Consider the following 23767-nt stretch of genomic DNA (forward strand, 5'->3'; position numbering starts at 1 on the left):
GATCGCTTCCAAATTTTCCTGTGGAAGAACCAAAAGTGTTGCACAGAAAACTTGGTCACAGAGATCTACCAGCAGGCAAGAAGCTTGAACTGTTTTGAAAGCAAATTTATGGTCAAGCAATTGACGAAGTTCAAAAGTCTACCACAGTCTCATGTTTTGGTAAATAACCACAAGAACAGTTGAAGTTTATGAATACCATAATAAATAGAAATGCAAATATAATTCTGCATATATGTAGTGTTTCAGTTTTATTTTGCGATCTTGATATAATGTAGTATTGACGGTCAGAGTGGATGGAGTTATTGTCATGGTATTTTTCACTACTTCTTGTCCAGATTCACTAAATTTTATCCCTATTTTCGCTGCTTGCGAGTTTGGAAGGTTGCCAGCTATAATTAAGATATGCAGTTCAGCATGGTATTCCTTGACCATAAAGTACAAGATTCGGTTTAATTACATTGTTAAAACAATGTGTGTTTTAACACCTAATTCGTGAAGATTCACCTCTCATTTGTTGCCAACTTATTGTTTTCCATTTGATTTTCCATCCAATGATTATCATATATCAATCTTGTATGGTGTAATTCTCATTTTTATACCCACATGCGTTAACACCTTAAAGGGAGACAATCTTCAACTGATAACAGTGGTAAAGCCATTCTTGTCAGTGGTTTTAAGATTTTTTTTTATAGACACGTTACATTTATAATTAGTGTTTTTCATCTCGTATGTCATCACATTACACATGCCATAGTACTTTTTGTCTCACCAGTGTAAGTGTGGTGAGACATGAGTATCGCTTCCCACAGGAAGACAGTGATGACATTGTCTTCAGAGGTGGTAATATTTTTGCAAGTCAGATGCCAGAAGATACATTAATACACCGATGACTTGTTGATATTGTGTTTTTCATTGTCCTTGAATACATGGAACTAGTTGGTTTTTGTTTGTTCAAACATCGTATGATTTTGACCTTTGTTACCGTTCTGTAGCATGTGCATCTGATGCCGGATCCCTGTACCATCACAATTAATAACATTGTTTTCGGAATGACTTCAACAGACTGCCTCTTCCATCTGGGTCAGCAGGAAATAGCAATGTAAGTGGAAGTAAAAGCCAATCCTTTGTTCATTATTTGAAATGATATCCCAGTTTTGTTGTTTTAGTTTTCTTAACATGTTCAATAACAACATTGATGTACATGGTCACACCTTTCCAACTCATTTAGAAAAAAACAAACTTTCATTGTTTATTTGTAATTAATGTGTAGGGTGAGGGATGTGGATGACTGTCATGATTCATGACAATGTGTAGGGTGAGGGATGTGGATGACTGTCATATGATTCATGACAATGCATAGGGGGAGGGATGTGGATGACTGTTATATGATTCATGACAATGTGTAGGGTGAGGGATGTGGATGACTGTCATGATTCATGACAATGTGTAGGGTGAGGGATGTGGATGACTGTTATATGATTCATGACAGTGTGTAGGGTGAGGGATGTGGATGACTCATGATTCATGACAATGTGTAGGGTGAGGGATGTGGATGACTGTCATGATTCATGACAATGTGTAGGGTGAGGGATGTGGATAACTCATGATTCAGCAATGCTGATAGAATCTAATAATCTAATTTTAGATGTTGGGACTTGTCACTTCTAGAGCAGATTGTATTTTGAAAATATCACTTATCAGTCTTTTAGATAATTCTTTTAGACAAATCTGTCTTGATTTCAGCTGTAGGTAGCATTTAAAGTCACTAATGCAATGCATAACCCAGAGTTAATTTACATTTTGTAGTTATCTTTGTGTATTATTACTATAATGTTTTACGCTGATTATTTGCATTATACAAGCAAAAAAGGATAGCATAAAGCATGCACAAAGCTTATTTGTCAGAATTGTAACATGAAAGGGTCAAGACATAATGTGAATAAGGATTTACTCAGTTTATTAGACATCTGCAACCATTTGTAATTGTGAGAAACTGCCGACAAACAGATTGTTTAAAAACAAACTAAGGCATGAATACAACCACAACTAAAGATAACATTGCTTTCAAATTTCTTTGTCTCAAGAACATGCAGCTTCTTTGTGATTCTGCATAATGCATAAATATTACATGCGATTCACCTTTGCAGTCCTCCAGGGTCATCTGATAGACTGGGCAGATTGGTTCTACACCTGTTAACTCAGCGAAGGTAAGTTATGCAGCCTAACTGATATTCAGCGCTTCAGCCAACACATACTAGACCTTATTATAACGCTGTTGTGCATATTTGTATTGTGTGATTGACCTGTGTCCATAATTGAAGGTAGGAGTTTTCAGCCTACCTGACTAATGTCTCTTTTATACAATTTACATATTACAGTGATAATGTTTTATCTATGAATATAGTCTATATATTAAGATTATTAATTTTTGTAGGTAATCATGTCTGCTTGGATTTGAGTTCGGGACATTGGTTTTCACATCAGGAATTCATGGTCTACCTGATGTTTACCATGTTCTTTATTAAAATTTTAATAATAGACTTGATCTTGTTGACAACTTAGAATCTTTTGGAAATGAACTTTTGACCCTCATCCGGGTCCTCATATTGTTTCTTACATTTTTATATGAGGGAGAAGCAAACAGAAATTCTTTATTCCTATCTAAACAGCTGAAGTGGAAGTAGTCTTTAGTTGTGTTAAGTTTTAACCTGAGAGGGTTTATTTGTTTAAATTATTCACTAGAATTACAAAGTGCTCAGTAATACATTTGGGCTAATCATTGATTTGGAATTTTGTGAAGTCGTTTAGAAACATTTTGTTTTATATAATTATGATACATGAAGACTGAATGCACATAAGCACCTTCAATATCAGAACACCACTGGAATTCATTCAGAATACTCTATACTTTTGGATTTTTGATAGAACTTTTAGGACTATTTGGGATTTTATTCACAGTACTGTTCTTTTTAAATTTTCATTTTTATTCCTGGCAAGTAAATTATTTGTTCAATTTTAAAAAACTTGTTGGTATTTGCTTTTATCTGTTACTTAGTTTAAGACCATAAAGTTGTAACCATCATTCTTTTTAGTATGGGAATATTTTAATTCAATATAATCTTTGCAAGTTTATATTGATATTTATAAAAGATATTCCATAATTTCAGGCAAGTTTGCACTTGCCATTTTCTTCCATTTTTCTTCCCTGGCACTATGCATAGGGCTTAGCATAAATGAAATTGTTTTTTAAGTTAAATTGAAAATTATACTGGTCACCGATTATGGAATAATAATGAAAATAGTGAAACCTGGCTGTAAGTAACACTGAAGAGACCACAACATTTTCATTCTTTATAAGCAGGTGAATCGGTATAAAAAGCTTTGGAAACATTAGATGACTTCTATACATTCTTTGTGTCAGGTCTATTTTGAATCATGTGCATCCTATGTATCCGATTAAGGCAGGCTTCAGTGTATTTCTTTTTAATTATTTTTGGCTCTTTGAGTGTGAAGGAGATGTACATTGTCTATGGACAGCTTTGGTTAAAAGTTCTTGCAGCACTTCTACTTCTAGTTCAACCTAATATTTGGAATGTGATATCACACTTCCCTTAATTTAAATACCACTCCTTAACTTAAATACCACTCCTTAATTTAAATACCACTCCTTAATTTAAATACCACTCTTTTGATTAGTTTGGACCATGGGTCAGAAATTACATTGGGGAAATATTTTGGTTAAACATTTTGACTAGATTGCATATTAATTCTGGCATATGAATTCAGGCCTAGAATTTAACATGTGACCAGAAGGACTAGTAGGTTGAGAAATTTACTAGTCCTGATCAATCTGACTAATGTCTCTTTTATACAATTTACATATTACAGTGATAATGTTTTATCTATGAATATAGTCTATATATTAAGATTATTAATTTTTGTAGGTAATCATGTCTGCTTGGATTTGAGTTCGGGACATTGGTTTTAACATCAGGAATTCATGGTCTACCTGATGTTTACCATGTTCTTTATTAAAATTTTAATAATAGACTTGATCTTGTTGACAACTTAGAATCTTTTGGAAATGAACTTTTGACCCTCATCCGGGTCCTCATATTGTTTCTTACATTTTTATATGAGGGAGAAGCAAACAGAAATTCTTTATTCCTATCTAAACAGCTGAAGTGGAAGTAGTCTTTAGTTGTGTTAAGTTTTAACCTGAGAGGGTTTATTTGTTTAAATTATTTACTAGAATTACAAAGTGCTCAGTAATACATTTGGGCTAATCATTGTTTTGGAATTTTGTGAAGTCGTTTAGAAACATTTTGTTTTATATAATTGTGATACATGAAGACTGAATGCACATAAGCACCTTCAGTATCAGAACACCACTGGAATTCATTCAGAATACTCTATACTTTTGGATTTTTGATAGAACTTTTAGGACTATTTGGGATTTTATTCACAGTACTGTTCTTTTTAAATTTTCATTTTTATTCCTGGCAAGTAAATTATTTGTTCAATTTTAAAAAACTTGTTGGTATTTGCTTTTATCTGTTACTTAGTTTAAGACCATAAAGTTGTAACCATCATTCTTTTTAGTATGGGAATATTTTAATTCAATATAATCTTTGCAAGTTTATATTGATATTTATAAAAGATATTCCATAATTTCAGGCAAGTTTGCACTTGCCGTTTTCTTCCATTTTTCTTCCCTGGCACTATGCATAGGGCTTAGCATAAATGAAATTGTTTTTTAAGTTAAATTGAAAATTATACTGGTCACCGATTATAGGATAATAATGAAAATAGTGAAACCTGGCTGTAAGTAACACTGAAGAGACCACAACATTTTCATTCTTTATAAGCAGGTGAATAGCAGGTGAATCGGTATAAAAAGCTTTGGAAACATTAGATGACTTCTATACATTTCTTTGTGTCAGGTCTATTTTGAATCATGTGCATCCTATGTATCCGATTAAGGCAGGCTTCAGTGTATTTCTTTTTAATTATTTTTGGCTCGTTGAGTGTGAAGATGTACATTGTCTATGGACAGCTTTGGTTAAAAGTTCTTGCAGCACTTCTACTTCTAGTTCAACCTAATATTTGGAATGTGATATCACACTTCCCTTAATTTAAATACCACTCCTTAACTTAAATACCACTCCTTAATTTAAATGCCACTCCTTAATTTAAATACCACTCCTTAATTTAAATACCACTCTTTCGATTAGTTTGGACCATGGGTCAGAAATTACATTGGGGAAATATTTTGGTTAAACATTTTGACCAGATTGCATATTAATTCTGGTATATGAATTCAGGCCTAGAATTTAACATGTGACCAGAAGGACTAGTAGATTGAGAAATTTACTAGTCCTGATCAATCTGACTAGTCCTTCAACAGACTGGCAACCTAGTCCTGATCAATCTGACTAGTCCTTAAGCAGACTGGCAACCTAGTCCTGATCAGTCTCACTAGTCCTTCAGCAGACTGGCAACAACTAAAACTTTACTAACCATTTAACCACTCCAATTATTTGTCTGACATTAAATTTAAGGTCTCCTGGTGGACTAATGTTAATTTCAAGCCCTGTAGATTTTTAGGATATATTTTTGTGTGGCTCAACATTTGGGTTAGGGTTTGCATTCATGTTGATTTCTCAGATGCTACTGTTTGAAAAGTCATAGAAGCTGGTATTTAGATATGCCATGTAGAATATTACACCATTTGGTGAAACTTAGGTCACTGTGACCTATATTTCCTGGTCCAGTGATTTTGGTTAACTAGTGTGCATTTAACTTTTCAAAGGCATTATTGATTTTAGTCATTTAATTTGGTATGTAGTTGTGTCATGAGGAGTATTACAGCCATCATTGAAAACTAGGTCACATTGATCTGTATTTCATGGTTAAGTGATTTGTACTTACTTTTGAACTGATTTCAGCTTCATAGGATTCACATTTAGGCCATTTTCATATATATTATTGCTAACCGTGTCAAGCAAGTTGATATTTTCATATGTCATTCTGCAGTTCAAATGAACCTGTTATCTACAAAGACTCGTATACCCTGAGTAAAGATGAATTTGCAGTATTGCTGGTTTGCAATCCAGTCATATACTATTGGTGGTTTCCATGGTGGGGGTTGTCATCATTTACAATTCTATAAGTACTTGCCAACTTCAGTTCTTGTTGACCGCTCCGATGGCCTAGTGGTTAGAGCATTTGCCCCGGATGCGGGAGGTCGTGGGTTCTAACCCCGGCCAAGTCATATCAAAGATTTCTTAAAATTGTACTAACAGCTGCCATGCTAGGCGCTCAGCATTAAGAGGTTAGTGTTAGGACTAGTCGGACTAGTGTCAGGATAATGTAACTGGGTGTCTGCGGCATGATGTCCCAGTGCTAGACATCACTTGAAACTGCCACATTGCAGACAACATAGTGATATGACTGGAAAATTGTTAAAGCTACGTTAAAAATCTAAACCAAAGTTCTTGTTTGAATAATACATCATTATCACATCAAATTTATTGATTTTACCACTCTAGTGCCTGGACTATATCCCTTGCCACAGGTTCACAAAGTACAGAGTTTGAAAGTTTTTAGCTCAGCTGGTCTTAAGACCAAGTTAGCTTATTATATGGCCAGTTATGCATATTAATGAGGTGATATTGCATCAGTCTGGCTGAGCTTGTTAGCATGCTGGAGTCCATATATCTGATTCAGTTGAGATCCAACTTTGACTGTACACTTATATCATCAGGATCTTGGTCTGTACACTTATATCATCAGTACCTTGGACTGTACACTTATATCATCAGTATCTTGGACTGTACACTTACGTCATCAGTGTCTTGGACAATTCACTTATATCATCAGGCTCTAGGACTACACTTTTATCATCAGGATCTTGGACTGTACACTTGTGTCATCAGGTTATTGGACTGTACACTTATGTCATCAGGATCTTGGACTGTACACTTGCAACATCGGTATCTTGGACTGTAAACCTATGTTATCAGGTTCTTGGACTGTACACTTATATCAGGATCTTGGACTGTACACTTATGTCATCAGGATCTTGGACTGTACACTTATGTCATCAGGTTCTTGGACTGTACACTTATGTCATCAGGTTCTTGGACAGTACACTTATATCATCAGGATCTAGGATTGGAAACATGTACCATCAGTATCTTGGACTGTACACTTGTTTCATCAGGTTCTTGGACTGTACACTTATATTGTCAGGATCTTGGACTGTACACTTTTATCATCAGGATCTTGGACTGTACACTTTTATCATCAGGATCTTGGACTACACTTGTATCATCAATATCTTGAACTGTACAATTTTATCATCAGGATCTTTGACTGTACACTTATATCAGGATCTTGGACTGTACGCTTATGTCATCAGTATCTTGGACTGTACACTTATATGAGGATCTTGGAGAAATATGATATTGAGAAGCATGCAGATGTATTAATTGGGTAATGTTATATCTGATGGTTAAGTCTGTTATCACTTGGAAGAACTCCAGTCAGATTTTGCTCGACCTTGGTGAATAAACTTTTATAATCAATGATATTGGTTCTGTTATAAGTGAGAAATGCACATATGAATAGGATACCTTGCATTTGATTGGCTGCGCTTGTGACCTTTTTAGATCTAAACACTATAATTTTCATCCATTTTCTATCAGACTTGGTAAATTGGTTTATATGATCAAGATCTTGAATAACCTTGGTTAATGGCAAGAGACTATGTATATTAATTATATTTTTGTTGTTTTTACGCTACTACATTACCCAGAGTGATCTGGGTCCACTTGGACATTTCATTTCAAAATTATGGTCAAGGGTCATTGTAATACATAGTTTTAATTAAAGGTGTCAATAGGTACTCTGAAACCTGCCCCTTCTTAATTACCCAGTTAATAAAAATAGCTATAGGGTACCCCTTTAATTAATGTAAAAACAAAAACAAAACAACATATTTCCAAGTTCAGATCAGAGATTATATCTGGTGACGTGGGGGGCCCTGAGTGGCCAAGTGGTCTAAAGCGTTCTCCGTTATGGATCACTGCCATCTCACCTCTGTGTGGGTTCGAGTCTCGGATTCGGCTAATGTGGATATGTGAGGAAGCTTGCCAGTAGCTTCTCGTGGGTTGGTGGTTCTTTCTGGGGTTTTCCCGGGTTCTTCCTCCACCATTAATACTGGCTGCCATGTATAGCTTATCGTGTGCAGAAAAATGGCGTTAAACCTTAAAACAAAAAAAACATATCTGGTGACGTCAGGAGCAAGCGAGACACAGAATAATGATTACCATTTGAGGCTCATGTCATGTGACATTGATCCATCATGGACCTCCATCTTCTGATCTTATCTTTTTGACATGCACGACCAATTGGCTATGTTTGTCAGTTTCCCTATTTTCTGTTTATAGTAACTGTACATGACACATTTCTGAGAAAACATTTGGGTTTCTTTAATTTGAAACAACGTGTCACTGATTCATTATAGTTTGATACACTTAAGTAGCAGACCAGTCTATATTCAAAAAACATGGCACCAAAATATTGGCTGAAATATGCTTTATTTTTATGTAACTTTTAAATGTTATATGACTAAAAATGTTAAAGGATAGGGATTTTGTTAAATCAAAGAACATGTTGCATCAGGAAAACAAATCAATAGTGCTTTACAAATTTTGAAAGAAGAATTCTACAGTGATGTAATACAACATTCAGAGTTTGTGGACTTTACAAATTTTTAGCAGAAGTTAAAGTGTATAAATAATTTATCATTTTGTTTTGTGTCTGTATTCTCGTACTAATCCACATGGAGTTAGTGACAAGAATTTTAACTAATAGCAGATCCAGGTTAGTAGCAAAATTAAATGTACATTTTATATACAGTTTTCTGTAATTATGGCATGTAATCTATAGATTGCTAATTTATATGCTCAGATTGCACTTTTGTTGCCTAGTAATAGTTATGCTTATACCTCTTGGGGGGTTGGGGTGTTCAAACTTGCAACGAACCAGTTCAGGTTCACATATAACATAATTTCCCTTTGATGGGGTACCTAGGTTGCCAATCGTTGGGATCAACATGTACCTAGATGACAGTTTCTAAAAGTTTGGCGTCTTTGGTTTTGATCATAATGGCCCAGACTTTATGCAGTATAACATCATCACATGATTCCTTTCCACTGTAAACCAGTTCCTGTGTTGGTTTATTTGCCTGGTTTGGACCAAGGGGTTCTGGATTAGGACACTTTGTGATTACGCTTTTGTTACAGCTTTATGTTAAAGTTATACAGCACTTTTACTTCCATAAAATACTGGCTCAATCCAATGCACCTGCTTTGAATATAACAGTGTTACATGCTTCCTTGTACATGGTTTATACAGAATTCTGAATGATAAATTCAAAGACTTTAACCAAACTTTCGAAAACCACAAACATAGATTTCCAAGAACTATGTTTGCTAACATTTTGTATACAAGTTATGTTATATGAGAAAACAATGAATGCAAAATACTGCAATAATATTTAATGATGAAATTCAAACTATAATTAATTTCCTAAAATTGTTTTATAATGATCTGGAAGATAGGTTAACATTCATTGTTATTTCAGGCATATGTAACTTATGCATCAGATTTAATCCAAAATAAATTGTTTTCTTAACAGACATCAGCACTGCTTTAACTGCATTATTATAGTTGCTGTTTTTTCTCTTCAATCATTTTGGAAAGAAGCCACTGCTGTCATCTTTTCCTCTGCTCTTCTCCTAAAGCGTTTGACTCTGTGACAAGCACAATGAGTCCTTATAACTCTGCTTCTTCTGCCTTCTGAACAGAGGAAGCATGTAGGCTGGCAATGTCAGCTTCAAGGCGTAGCTTTTTGGCTTTGTTCTTCCAGTTCATCCATGGCTAACTCACATTTCTTTCCTTTTCTGATTTTCTCCTCATGCTCCTCCTCTGCTAACTTCTTGTCCAGATAGGCATGGTACTTACGTTTTGACGAGGAGGCATATGTCATCATTTCATTGCTAATGACGATTTCCAAAGGTCCACCTGCTTTTCTCATTGTGTCAATGATTAGCCTTTGAGCTCACATGCTTCCTCTGCTGAGGTTCTCAACAGATACCTGTTTGTTGACAGAAAATCCTCTCTCCACTGTTGCCTGCCCATTTGACAACAACATTTTCTGGAGAGCATTTCCAAGTTCAGCTTATTCCTTTCTTTTGGAAGGGATGGAATAAAACACTTCATCGAGGCTGTCATCTGTTCTATTAAAGCATTTCAAGGGATGATTGTCTGATGGGATAACTTCATCCACTAATTTTCCATATTGAGTCAATATTAAATCACATAGTGACTCTACTTCTCTTCCTGTATCACACATAATTCTGAGGACACTACAGAGTTTTGCTTGTCCCTTTTCCTTATCAGACTCTGATAGCATATGTCTAGGATCAGCCCAGGACATGCTTTCCACCAAGGGATATTTCAGAGGTGATTTCTCAAACAGCTTCTTTACCACTGCAATCATAAAGTCTCTGCATGCTGTTCTGCAAGCAAATCTATCCCTGTCTGAAGCTCCTGCCTTTAACAATGTTTGAAGCTGAAAAGCCAACATCAACTTTTCCTGCATCAAACAAATTCTCTTTCTTGTCAAACATGATGCTCACTAATGCAGTCACAGACTTTGCCTTGGACATGATTTCAGGTTTCATGTATATATGGCCTCCAGCTTGCTAACATGAGGTCTTTCACTAAACTCCCAGGTCTGTGTCAAGGAATGGAAGCATAGGTTTATCCATTTGGTAAGCCTCCAAAAAGGGTTGTGCAATTCTGGCAATAGTAACAAAGACTGCAGCTTAGCTTTCATCAAAGGATCCCCAACAGCATCAAGAACATGCTTAAAGGAATTGCGGGTTGTTACTGTGATCTTTTTATTCTTCACAGCTGAACAAAAGTCAGTGAGATAAGGCAAAAGAAAAATGACCTCTCCGCTGGTTCAAGATTCTCAAACCACCTGAAACAAAGAAAATCATATTCGGTTAGATTAAAACAGAAAAGAATTAAAATATACTAACTGAAATAAAACAAAAAATATAAATAATTAAGGTAGCAGTGAGAACTTGAAATTGAAAGATTCGTCAAAAGAAAGCACCGAGGAATCGACCTTAAGCAATTTGATTTGTGATTATAATCATAATAATAATACAGTGGTACCTCGGGTTACGAACGCCTCAGGTCATGAACAATTCGGGTTACGAACAACAACTTCGAAAATTTTTTGTCTCGGGTAACGAACAGTGCCTCGGGTTACGAACGAAGGCGAGAGAGAGAGAGAGCAAGGTTTAACGTTGGAGACAAACGATCGCGTACAGTACAAACGAAGGCCATGCAGTACTAACTCCCAACACCACTCCTCTGCTTCAACCCATGGACCAGCAAGTGATCTCCAACTTCAAGAAACTGTACACAAAGGAGCTCTTCTCAAGGTGTTTTCAGGTCACTAATGACACCGAATTGACTCTGAGAGATTACTGGAAAGACCACTTCAACATCCTCCACTGCATCAACCTCATTGACAAGGCCTGGAATGATGTCTCCACCCGTACCTTGAAGTCTGCCTGGAAGAAAGTTTGGCCATCGTGTGTACCAGAGAGAGAAGAGTTTGAAGGATTAGAGGCAGACGCAACAGCTGTAGTGGATGAGATTGTGTCTTTGGGCAAAAAAATGGGCCTGGAAGTCGATGGCAACGACTTGGAGGAGCTGATTGAGGACCACAGTGGAGAGCTCACTACAGATGAAGTTGTGGATCTTCAGAATGAACAGCTAAAGACATTAAAGGAGGAGCAGTCATCCGATGATGAGGAGCCAGTGACCGTTTCAACTGGCAGGATTAAAGAAGTTTGCAGCAAGTGGGCAGACGTCGAAGATTTCATTGTGAACCATCATCCAAACAAACTTGTTGCTAACAGGGCAGTAAACCTGATGAATGATAACGCGATGGCCCACTTCAGAAAGATTCTCCAGCAAAGGAAGCGACAAATTTCCCTTGATAGTTTCTTGGTGCAGAAAGATTCCCAGTTGGCTGCCAAGAAACTCCTGAAACTAATGATTCAGAATAGCAAACAAAGTGACAAATTTCCCATAATCATTTTCTTGGTAAGAAAGATGGACAAAATCTTTTTTTATTTTGCATTTAATTTATTTGGTTGTTTTCTTTCTCTTTATTTAATACGTGAAGTACACGTATTGTTTGCGTCTTGTCAGGTAAACGACTGGATGTTAATAAAAAAGAACGATTCTTTCATCTTGAAACGGATTGTCTCTATTTCATTGATTTCAATGTTTCGGGTTACGAACGTTTCGGGTTACGAACCGAGTTCTGGAATGAATTAAGTTCGTAACCCGAGGTACCACTGTAATGAGGACTTTGTATAGTGCCTAATTTTTAGAAGCTGTAAGCACTTTACAACATTAGATAACACCTAAAAACATATCTAATGATATGATTATGAAAAACAAATACCATGAAATTAGAAAACAAAAAACATACTGAAAACAGTTAAGGTGCTAACTTCCTTTGATGAAGGGTGCATTCTTTTCATTGAAGATTGTAGACAGCTTGCTTTGATGAAGAGTGCTTGTGTCATTGAAGTCGCCGCCAAGACCAACTTGGATGGCCAAATGCTCATTTGTTATTGCAGCAGCAATGAAACTGAACTCGACTAGATCCAGTTCTAACAACCATGGACACTTTTTTTGTGATTATGGAAAGAAATTTAAATGTTTGCATTTATTTCAATTTTCAAAGACTTTCAAAGACCTCAGGGTAATCTGCTTGATTTTACCAAACTGTCAAGGCCTTGAAAAAGCTACCTCATTTTTCCCAAACTGTCAAAGACCGTACGAAGCCTGTTGTACCCTTAACAAATCCATTCTCAGGTTCATGTCTCTTGGTGATCTCACTGGGATCAACAAGTAGGACAGTCTTCATTGACTCGGGCTCAAGTTTACTTGTTTTGTATGATACTTCCATCTTCAGTTAACACCTTACCCATTCCTCTGTCTTGGAAACTGCATACAAACTATCATGTGCTTCCCCTTCATGCTTAACATGTCCCTAATCAATGTATGTCCATAGTTGAGGCCATGCGGTCTAGAAAATGGCACACCTGACTGAAGAAATATGTTGTCTCCTATGTTTCAATAAATCCACTGGATTATTCAGTGTAATATTTAAAATATAACATGGTCACATGCATTCCTTCCACTGTACATGGTTCAGCTATAAGGACATTTGTTTGGCCACAGCTATATGGTAATAAATAGTAACTTGTAAAAAAATATAAATCAATAAACATTTTTAATTGTTTTTCATCGTGTTATACATTGGAATACATAATGCTTCCCATATTCCTTGAAGCATACCTGTCCTTGGGTCATAATTATTACCTGTCCTTGGGTCATGATTATTACCTGTCCTTGGGTAATGATTATTACCTGTCTTTGGATCATGATTATTACCTGTCCTTGGGTCATAATTATTACCTGTCCTTGGATTATGATTATTACCTGTCCTTGAACCATGATTATTACCTGTCCTTGGGTCATGGTTATTACCTGTCCTTGGGTCATGATTATTACCTGTCCTTGGGTCATGATTATTACCTGTCCTTGGATCATGGTTATTACCTGTCCTTGGATTATGATTCTTGTTGGGGTCATGAGTTTATGACTTGTGATATATACCAACAGCTCATCTCTGGAACATTTTATTAAAAACAGTCCATGGTTGCATTTGCATATTTACTAAAGCTTGTCTTCATATTACATATTTACTAAAGCTTGTCTTTATATTGCATATTTACTAAAGCTTGTCTTCATTTTGTATATTTACTAAAGCTTGTCTTTATATTGCATATTTACTAAAGCTTGTCTTCATTTTGTATATTTACTAAAGCTTGTCTTCATATTGCATATTTACTGAAGCTTGTCTTCATGTTGCATATTTACTGAAGCTTGTCTTCATATTGCATATTTACTAAAGCTTGTCTTCATGTTGCATATTTACTAAAGCTTGTCTTCATATTGCATATTTACTAAAACTTGTCTTCATATTGCATATTTACTAAAGCTTGTCTTTATATTGCATATTTACTAAAGCTTGTCTTCCTATTGCATATTTACTAAAGCTTGTCTTCATATTGCATATTTATTAAAGCTTGTCTTCGTATTGTATATTTACTAAAGCTTGTCTTCATATTGCATATTTACTAAAGCTTGTCTTCGTATTGCATATTTACTAAAGCTTGTCTTCATATTGCATATTTGCTAAAACTTGTCTTCATATTGTATAGCTTGTCTTCATATTTCATATTTACTAAAGCTTGTCTTCATATTTCATATTTACTAAAGCTTGTCTTCATATTTCATATTTACTAAAGCTTGTCTTCATATTTCATATTTACCAAAGCTTGTCTTCATATTTCAGCTACTATCCATTATATCCACCTGGACCTGAGGTGAACATCGACTTTGAACAGTACGAGAAATTTGCTACAATGAGTGTCACACCTCATGTTCTTTTTGTGCCTTCAGACCTCAAGTACTTTGTGAAGGTAAGCATATTGAGGAAAATAATAAACAAAACTTTTCATCCTTTTTTTGTACCTATAATTCATTGAGTTTTCATCCTTTTTTTGTACCTATAATTCATTAAGTTATCAGAATTTTTGAATTTACAGTATCACTGTTGCATGCCTGAGCAAAAAAAGCAAACATTAAAGAATCAGGAGGGTAATAAACATTGTCTGTGTGAGCTTATGCTATGGTCCTGTGTCCATTTTATGTGTCAGCTTATGGTATGGTCCTGTGTCCATTTTATGTGTCAGCTTATGCTATGGTCCTGTGTCCATTTTATGTGTCAGCTTATGCTATGGTCCTGTGTCCATTTTATGTTGCAAGTGCATCAGTAATTACTATCTCCAACTTCTAAAAAAACTACCACGCCAATTACAGCTACATTTTGATGAAAACATCCTGGCAAGCAAAACTTTGAAGGTTTTTATGAATGATGCAGATCTGCTATCAAAATATGGCTGCTCTTGCTAAAAACAGAAAACCTTTTAACTTCTGTTTAAAAGCTGGTCAACAAAATTTGACAAAGAATCCTTGCATGAATGGCTTTCAGGCTTTTACAAACGATGCCAGTCTATCAAGGCTTTTACAAACGATACCAGTCTATCAAGGCTTTTACAAACGATGCCAGTCTATCAAGGCTTTTACAAACGATGCCAGTCTATCAAGGCTTTTACAAACGATACCAGTCTATCAAGGCTTTTACAAACGATGCCAGTCTATCAAGGCTTTTACAAACGATACCAGTGTATCAAGGCTTTTACAAACGATGCCAGTCTATCAAGGCTTCAATAAACTTGCAACCAATCTACATATAGATACAGGTCTTTGTGTATTGTAGATGCCATTAGCAGACCTGCCAACCCTTAAGATTTTGCTGTAAGTCTTAGGAAAATTACCCTTAAAATAATAATAACAATAATAATGAGGACTTTGTATAGCACCTAAAAAAATACAGACTTACAGAATAAAAGCAAAAACTATGGAAATATGAAAATCTGGATAATTGGCTCTGTGTTTTATTTTGATCTGCCTTTCGTCTTAGATTTAGTGGAGTTGGTCTGGGAACCAGACTATTTTCACCAGAGTATCTCAGATACTTTAAACTGCATATATTTTTTGCATGCAAAACGCCTGCATGATCGAACTATTGATTATAGAATTTTCAAACAATGGCAACCAGCAAGCAGCACATGTTGAAGACAAAAGGGAAAATAAGCCTCATAAAAAGTATTAATAATTCTTGCAAACAGAAGCAGGAAGGGCAACAATTACATTTATTGAATTTAGAATTTTCATGTTTTCTGAAAATTAGTTCAAAAGTGGAATAAAAGTGGGCAGATCAAATTCTACATGACATGGTTAGTTACCATCTGGAGTAACATCCCATTGTTATTGTAGTTCACATAAGGTTTTCTTTTTTTTACCAATTTATGCAGTGATGAAATTTTTATTTCCATTTTAAATAAATACTCGTTGAAAAGAAAACCACTTTAAAAGTACTTGCAAAGAATCCGGAGCTGTATGAAGCATTCATAGTGTCATGGTTACCGCCTGTGTGCCAGTGAATTAATTTGTTACAATAAAATAATCATTGCAAACAACTAATGCATTTAAGCATTTATTCCTAAGATTTTAAAGGATTAATTCTGAAAAATTTGGTGACTATTTAAATTTTCTTAAAATGATAGTGCCATTGGGGGGGGGGGGGAAACAGTGCCCTAAGCAAATAGATTGCATTATATAATGCTATTACTAACTCGGTACATCCTCCTTGGATTTCTAAAAATCCCTAAAGTTGTAAGCGTACTCAGATATCACAAGTACTTTATAATATTTTGATACATTCAACAAAATCTGGTCCAGCTTTGACTTAAATCTACAGAAATTTTTCAGGACTGAATCAGATGACTTGTCTAACTGTACATACATGCCAACCATTGTCATTACACTATTTTTCACCAAATTTATTGTCCACTAAACTGTATATGGATTACGTTTTTCGGCTACATTAAAAAATAAAAATAAAGCAATAAAGTTGTTTTTTGTCATTTATAGTATCATCACTTTAATTTCACTCTTATAAATTTAAGAATATTCTTAATAAGGTAATTGCTGCATAAGAATTGCATTAGAGCACTTTCCTTATTGCTATTTACAGCAACTGTATATGACCCCTTTCCAAGAAAACACATTTCTTCAATAGTTAACTCTACCAAACAGATTCATTTTCTTCAAATGCTAGTTATATATTTAGTTTTTAAGAAAATGTCAACAGATGTCAAGTGAAACAAACAAAATATGGTGCGAGTTGAAGATATTATATGATGGAAAACATTAGAGAAGATAGATCTTTTCAAACTTCAAAACATGTCAGATCAGAAAAAGGGACAAAACAACACTGCTTTACAAACTTTATAAGAAGAATATGAGAGTAATGTAAGACAGCATGCTGAGCACCTCACCATGATCATTGCAGGATTCCAGTTCACGATCATTCAGCAAAAGTTACACATGTAGACTAGTTGAAGTGAGTGCTGAATATAAATAATTGTTCAGTTTATTTTGTATTGTAATCTGGTTGATTCATGTGGAAATATGTGACAAGAATTTTTACAAGCTACAGAACCAGGTGATTAGTAAAAATTTATCTTTTTCATACATTCTATAAATCTGGTATGTAATATATAGATCACATATTTTATACCCAAATTATGCTTTTTTGCCAATTATAATAGTAATTACAAAAATATGGGGGATTGACATGTAGCCCATTCTTTTTCTATTCTTGATAAATAAAGCCATTTTTCATCTGCAGACATTTTCCTTGACAGTTGGGAAGTAAAAGCAAACAAAACATAAGCATGCTATATTGGGATTTACTAAAAGTCGATTACAGACTGCATCATAAGTATCATAAGTACAGAGACAACATGCTGATCTGGAAGGGACGTAGTGCCAGAAAACAAAAGATGGTGCATTAATCTCAGAAATCAAATTAATGTCCAGAAATAAGGACAGGTGTGTAGATTTGTGGCTGGACACCTTACCCATCAGTATCTTCCCAGATAGGACACTGCATTAGCACTGAAGGCATTTTAGAATAATAATATTCAAGATTTTTGACTCGTGCCTTTACGTAGAATTAGTGGACAACAGTTTTGTATTTGTGAATTTGAGGATGTTTTTGGTCGTGTCACTGTTGCAGATTGAGTTTACCAATTAAACGTAAGCACAGCTGGTAAAACATATTTTCAACAGTAAAACCACCACACCTTTCTCAGATTCCAAGACTGTTAACCAAATTTTGTCTAAAAATAAAGAGTTGTATATTCCAAGGCATAATATCACAAGACATGATGTCACCAAGGTGTCCAGATGACGATATAATTAGATTTTACTGCTGCAGACTTTATATCAATCATAAAGCGTGTTACATTCATGTGCGTGTTAGAATCCAGTTTTTTTTCTTTTTCAGGATGTCAAAGGTTGTTGCTGTGTTAATCCTGGTAGAGTTGCCAAGGGTCAGGGAGGAGGAACTTATGCCAAACTACTGATTAAAACAAATAATGTGTCCAGTAACCAGTCCATTGTGTCTAACATTGATGCTCAGATTATAAGAATATGACCAAAGTATGAATAAAGAAATCTGTTAATACAATGAGTACTGTAGACTCTATAGTGAATATTTTTATCAAGTCATGGGTAATTATACATTTAAATTAACTGAGATAAGATGTAAAATGTTCTTGTATATATATAATTTTGTTTCCAACTTCCAATTCTGCTGACAAAATTACTTAAGCTTAGGATCTCCCATCGTCTTCTTGTGATTGATTCACAGGAGAAGAACTTTGGACGGTTTTTTGAAGTGACTTTTATTATTATTGCGGGTCAGTAATACTCCTTTGGAACACTTAAGGGTTTTCTGTAGTGGCTGAAAATGAACCTCAGATGTGATTGCAATCATATGCATGAAGTTCATGTTGTAGCTTTTTGTACAACCTATATAGTATTAAATGCTGAGAAACACCAAATTAATATGGTAAAAATAATTAACTTTTACATATTTAACAAAATGAGTGAAGATAAAACCTGCACAATAAATGCAACTTTGATATTGTATTTTAAAAAAACAACCGCTCATGAAGTGATGTCACTAGTAGCATTTTGACATCTGCTGCTTTGTTTTAGAATAGTTGAGGTAAAAGGCATACTTGTTTGTATACTTTTAAAAGATGTCTGTATATACCAAAAGATAACGGATAATGGTGGAATTCATTGTATTATACCAGAAGAAAATGGGCAGGTGACAAATAATTGGACAATCGCATCTGAGATTTTATTCTAATGACATGAAAACCTGATGATACTTTTAGCCTTATTCAACTCCTAGAGCAAATAGTGCGTAAGATGATATTGTTTATTAATATATTGGAAAATTTATGTTCACCTCAATATAGTATTTTTGTACAATTATGTGTAATAAATAATTGTCAGCATTATTTTTGTCTTTTCTGTTTACATAATTTCTTATCCTAAAATCTTCTTTCTATTGTCAGGACTTAAGATCTTATTTGTTCATTTCTAATCATAAAACTTTACCCATCTCTAACAGGCTACTGACAAGTTTTACCATCTAACAGGCTACTGTGACAAGTTTTACCATCTCTAACAGGCTACTGTGACAAGTTTTACCATCTCTAACAGGCTACTGTGACAAGTTTTACCATCTCTAACAGGCTACTGTGACAAGTTTTACCATCTCTAACAGGCTACTGTGACAAGTTTTACCATCTTTAACAGGCTACTGTGACAAGTTTTACCATCTCTAACAGGCTACTGTGACAAGTTTTACCATCTCTAACAGGCTACTGTGACAAGTTTTACCATCTCTAACAGGCTACTATGAGATGTTTTACTATCTCTAACAGGCTAGTGAGACAAGTTTTACCATCTCTAACAGGCTACTGTGACAAGTTTTGCCATCTCTAACAGGCTACTATGAGATGTTTTACTATCTCTAACAGGCTAGTGAGACAAGTTTTACCATCTCTAACAGGCTACTGTGACAAGTTTTACCATCTCTAACAGGCTACTATGAGATGTTTTACTATCTCTAACAGGCTAGTGAGACAAGTTTTACCATCTCTAACAGGCTACTGTGACAAGTTTTACCATCTCTAACAGGCTACTATGAGATGTTTTACTATCTCTAACAGGCAAGTGAGACAAGTTTTACCATCTCTAACAGGCTACTGTGACAAGTTTTACCATCTCTAACAGGCTACTGTGACAAGTTTTACCATCTAACAGGCTACTGTGACAAGTTTTACCATCTCTAACAGGCTACTATGACAAGTTTTACCATCTCTAACAGGCTACTGTGACAAGTTTTACCATCTCTAACAGGCTACTGTGACAAGTTTTACCATCTTTAACAGGCTACTGTGACAAGTTTTACCATCTCTAACAGGCTACTGTGACAAGTTTTACCATCTCTAACAGGCTACTGTGACAAGTTTTACCATCTCTAACAGGCTACTGTGACAAGTTTTAACATCTCTAACAGGCTACTGTGACAAGTTTTACCATCTCTAACAGGCTACTGTGACAAGTTTTACCATCTTTAACAGGCTACTGTGACAAGTTTTACCATCTCTAACAGGCTACTGTGACAAGTTTTACCATCTCTAACAGGCTACTGTGACAAGTTTTACCATCTCTAACAGGCTACTGTGACAAGTTTTACCATCTCTAACAGGCTACTGTGACAAGTTTTACCATCTCTAACAGGCTACTATGAGATGTTTTACTATCTCTAACAGGCTAGTGAGACAAGTTTTACCATCTCTAACAGGCTACTGTGACAAGTTTTACCATCTCTAACAGGCTACTATGAGATGTTTTACTATCTCTAACAGGCTAGTGAGACAAGTTTTACCATCTCTAACAGGCTACTGTGACAAGTTTTACCATCTCTAACAGGCTACTATGAGATGTTTTACTATCTCTAACAGGCTAGTGAGACAAGTTTTACCATCTCTAACAGGCTACTATGAGATGTTTTACTATCTCTAACAGGCTAGTGAGACAAGTTTTACCATCTCTAACAGGCTACTGTGACAAGTTTTACCATCTCTAACAGGCTACTATGAGATGTTTTACTATCTCTAACAGGCTAGTGAGACAAGTTTTACCATCTCTAACAGGCTACTGTGACAAGTTTTACCATCTCTAACAGGCTACTGACAAGTTTTACCATCTCTAACAGGCTACTGTGACAAGTTTTACCATCTCTAACAGGCTACTGTGACAAGTTTTACCATCTAACAGGCTACTGTGACAAGTTTTACCATCTCTAACAGGCTACTATGACAAGTTTTACCATCTCTAACAAGCTACTGTGAAAAGTTTTACCATCTCTAACAGACTACAATATCAAGTTTTATGAACTTGTATAGGCTGCTATGACAAGTTTCACCAACTTGTACAGACTGCTATGACAAGTTTTACCAAATCTTCCAGGCTACTTCTATGAATAGTTTTACCAGTTCTTACCAGGGGTTGATGGTTCTTTCCAGAGTTTTCCCTCCACCATTTATACTGGCTGCCATGCATAACCTATTTTGTGCTGAAAAATGGCGTTAAACTCCACAACCATCTCTTACATGCAGTATCTACTTTTACTATCTCTAACAGAGTACTGAATTTTGCCATTTCTAACAGACTACTGTGACAAGTTATACCAATTCTAACTGACTGACTAGTTTTACCATCTCTCTCTAACTGACTACTATAACCAGTTTTACCATCTCTCGAACAGACTAGTATAACAAGTTTTGGCATCTCTGACAGACTACTTTGACAAGTTTTACTATCTCTCTCTACCAGACAACAATGACAAGTTTTACCATCTCTTAACATACTACTAGACAAGTTATACCATCTCCCTCTACCAGACTACCATTATCAATTTTGACTCTAGTACTTTTTGTAGACCTTTGAATATCGTCAATTATGCCTTTCTGACAGGTACCTAAAAGTCCTCATCAGTTGGTACAAATGGATTTTTCATGGTGAGCATGGGATGAAGTCTTCAAATTTGATGTATTTTATTTGGAACCATGTTCCTCCATCAGTCAAAATCTGAATATACCAAAGGTGAAATTAGTACAGGTGCAACCTAAATTACTATCATGTTGACTTCAAATGTTATTTAATGTGAGACTTCAATGCTAGAACTCATAGCTTCAGTGATTTTTGGGTCAAAAAATGAATTTCTTCTTAAACAACTCAATTTGGTGCAGATTACATTGTTTTTTCGATTTTGCAATTCAAGTTTTTCCATTATGCACATTTGTTAGTTTTAATAGTGATGCTTTGAGAGAGATTTCTGTTTTTGGCTTTTTATACTGATGTCAAGTTATATTGTTGTAGCCAGATTCTGAGTTATAATTTTCTTCAGAACTGTTGAATTTCAAAAGGATTCTTTTTTTCTCTAGAATTATCTTGAGGAGTGCTCAAACAGAAATTTTGGAAAGACATTGCTTACAAATTTGGATTTCCAACAACTGAGTGCCATTATTTGTATTTCTACAAGGAACAGTAGATAAGCACAGTTCTGACTACAGCATACGTCATCATCCATCTTAGATTTTCATCAGGATTCAAACTTGAAATTATTAGAATATTTGTTACTAAGACTTTTGCAAAATAATTAGATTATTTTTGGATTTGATTCTTGAAACCATAAGTTCTTCTTTTTTCATTTGTACAGAAATTTTTCAGGAAAATAAATTATTTGTTAAATTTTTAAAAGCTTGTTGTTGTCGCTCTTTCTGTGTTACTGTTTATTCGAGCCTAAACACATAACATTTGTCTCATTATTCTTTTGTTGCCATAGTGGTTCTGCCAACCAGAGATCTACACACTTAATTATGGTGTATGGGATATCTCTGATGAATCCTATCAGCATTAATCTGTTGATTGTTTCTGAATTTAATATGATTCTCCTCCTCTGTGTACAAATATTATGCTGTCTGAAAAGGCAAATGCATAACTAGTTTGAACAAGTTACTGTTCGTTATGGTTGTGCAATTTTCAACATCTCACTGGTATTCTCTTGGATATCTCTGTTCCAAAAAGAAAACGTTTTCCCAAACATGAACAAAAGTTTTACTTCCTTGAATCAGTGTTTTGCTGCCTCTTATGCCAGATTTTTCTCTCTTCCATAATGCTGTATTAGGGTTTTAATTCCAATATTCTCATAGTCTGCTTGTTCAGACATCGATATCTTGAATATGCTCTTTTTAATTTTGTTAAACTAACTTATAAATTGCCTGTATTTTGGATTGGTAGTTTTGAAATAACACTGCATAATAGGTTAGGCCTAACAGACATCATGTCCATCCAATATGTACATTGGACTCGCACTCTACATAAATTTTGGGCTCAAAATCACACACTGATATTTCCAGTGACATTTTCCCAATGTCCATCAGACTGATATAAATGAAATTCATTGTCATCATAGCTATCACCAGCCAGTATTTGCCGACTGAAAATGTGGTCTTAAGACAAATCCTGTTGTGATTCAGCCATTTTTTATCCTATTTGGCCCTTATTTGAAACACGTATTTGTAAAACTTACATGATGAAAGTAAGGTTACAACTACCAAAAATGCTTGCTTCAGGGCACAATAAACCAAATTTAGTTTAACAGTCATTTATGTTGAACCAAAGTATCCAGCTATTTTAATGTTTGCGCACTAAGCACTGCGAGACCATTACTGGCAGTGTGAATTACGACATGCACTTTCAGAATTTTGTTGGAAGTGCCGTTCTGGGAGGGGATATGTTTTACTGGAACAGCCCTCAGTGAGCCAGAATAGATTTACAGAAGAACCTCAGATGCTTTAATCTGCTCATATATTTCATGCAAAACTCCTACATGACATAGTATCAGAGGAATTATTTAGATCATAATCTACAAATAAATGTGTTTATCTTAACTTAAACTTTCATATTCTAGCATTATCTAGAAATGCTGTGTAACAATCAAACATGCACTGTAGGCTAAATGGACACT

The 23767-nt window shown here is 35.1% G+C and overlaps 1 protein-coding gene across 1 annotated transcript in view; it reads left to right on the forward strand.

Annotated features, from left to right (window-relative positions):
- The window catches only part of LOC149804254 (DNA polymerase alpha subunit B-like), a 64734-nt gene extending 45553 nt beyond the window's left edge, over nt 1-19181 (forward strand). The window contains exons 11-14 of the mRNA XM_089951265.1: nt 993-1099; nt 2148-2207; nt 14531-14657; nt 18155-19181. Coding sequence (XP_089807391.1) covers nt 993-1099; nt 2148-2207; nt 14531-14657; nt 18155-18304 — 444 coding nt within the window. The 3' untranslated portion in view covers nt 18305-19181. The remainder of the gene's footprint in view (nt 1-992; nt 1100-2147; nt 2208-14530; nt 14658-18154) is intronic.
- The last annotated feature ends 4586 nt before the right edge of the window (nt 19182-23767 follow it).

Source organism: Sinohyriopsis cumingii, chromosome 2, assembly GCF_028554795.1.
Source record: "Sinohyriopsis cumingii isolate HCF-2022 chromosome 2, ASM2855479v2, whole genome shotgun sequence".
Taxonomy (NCBI): Eukaryota; Metazoa; Mollusca; class Bivalvia; order Unionida; family Unionidae; genus Sinohyriopsis; species Sinohyriopsis cumingii.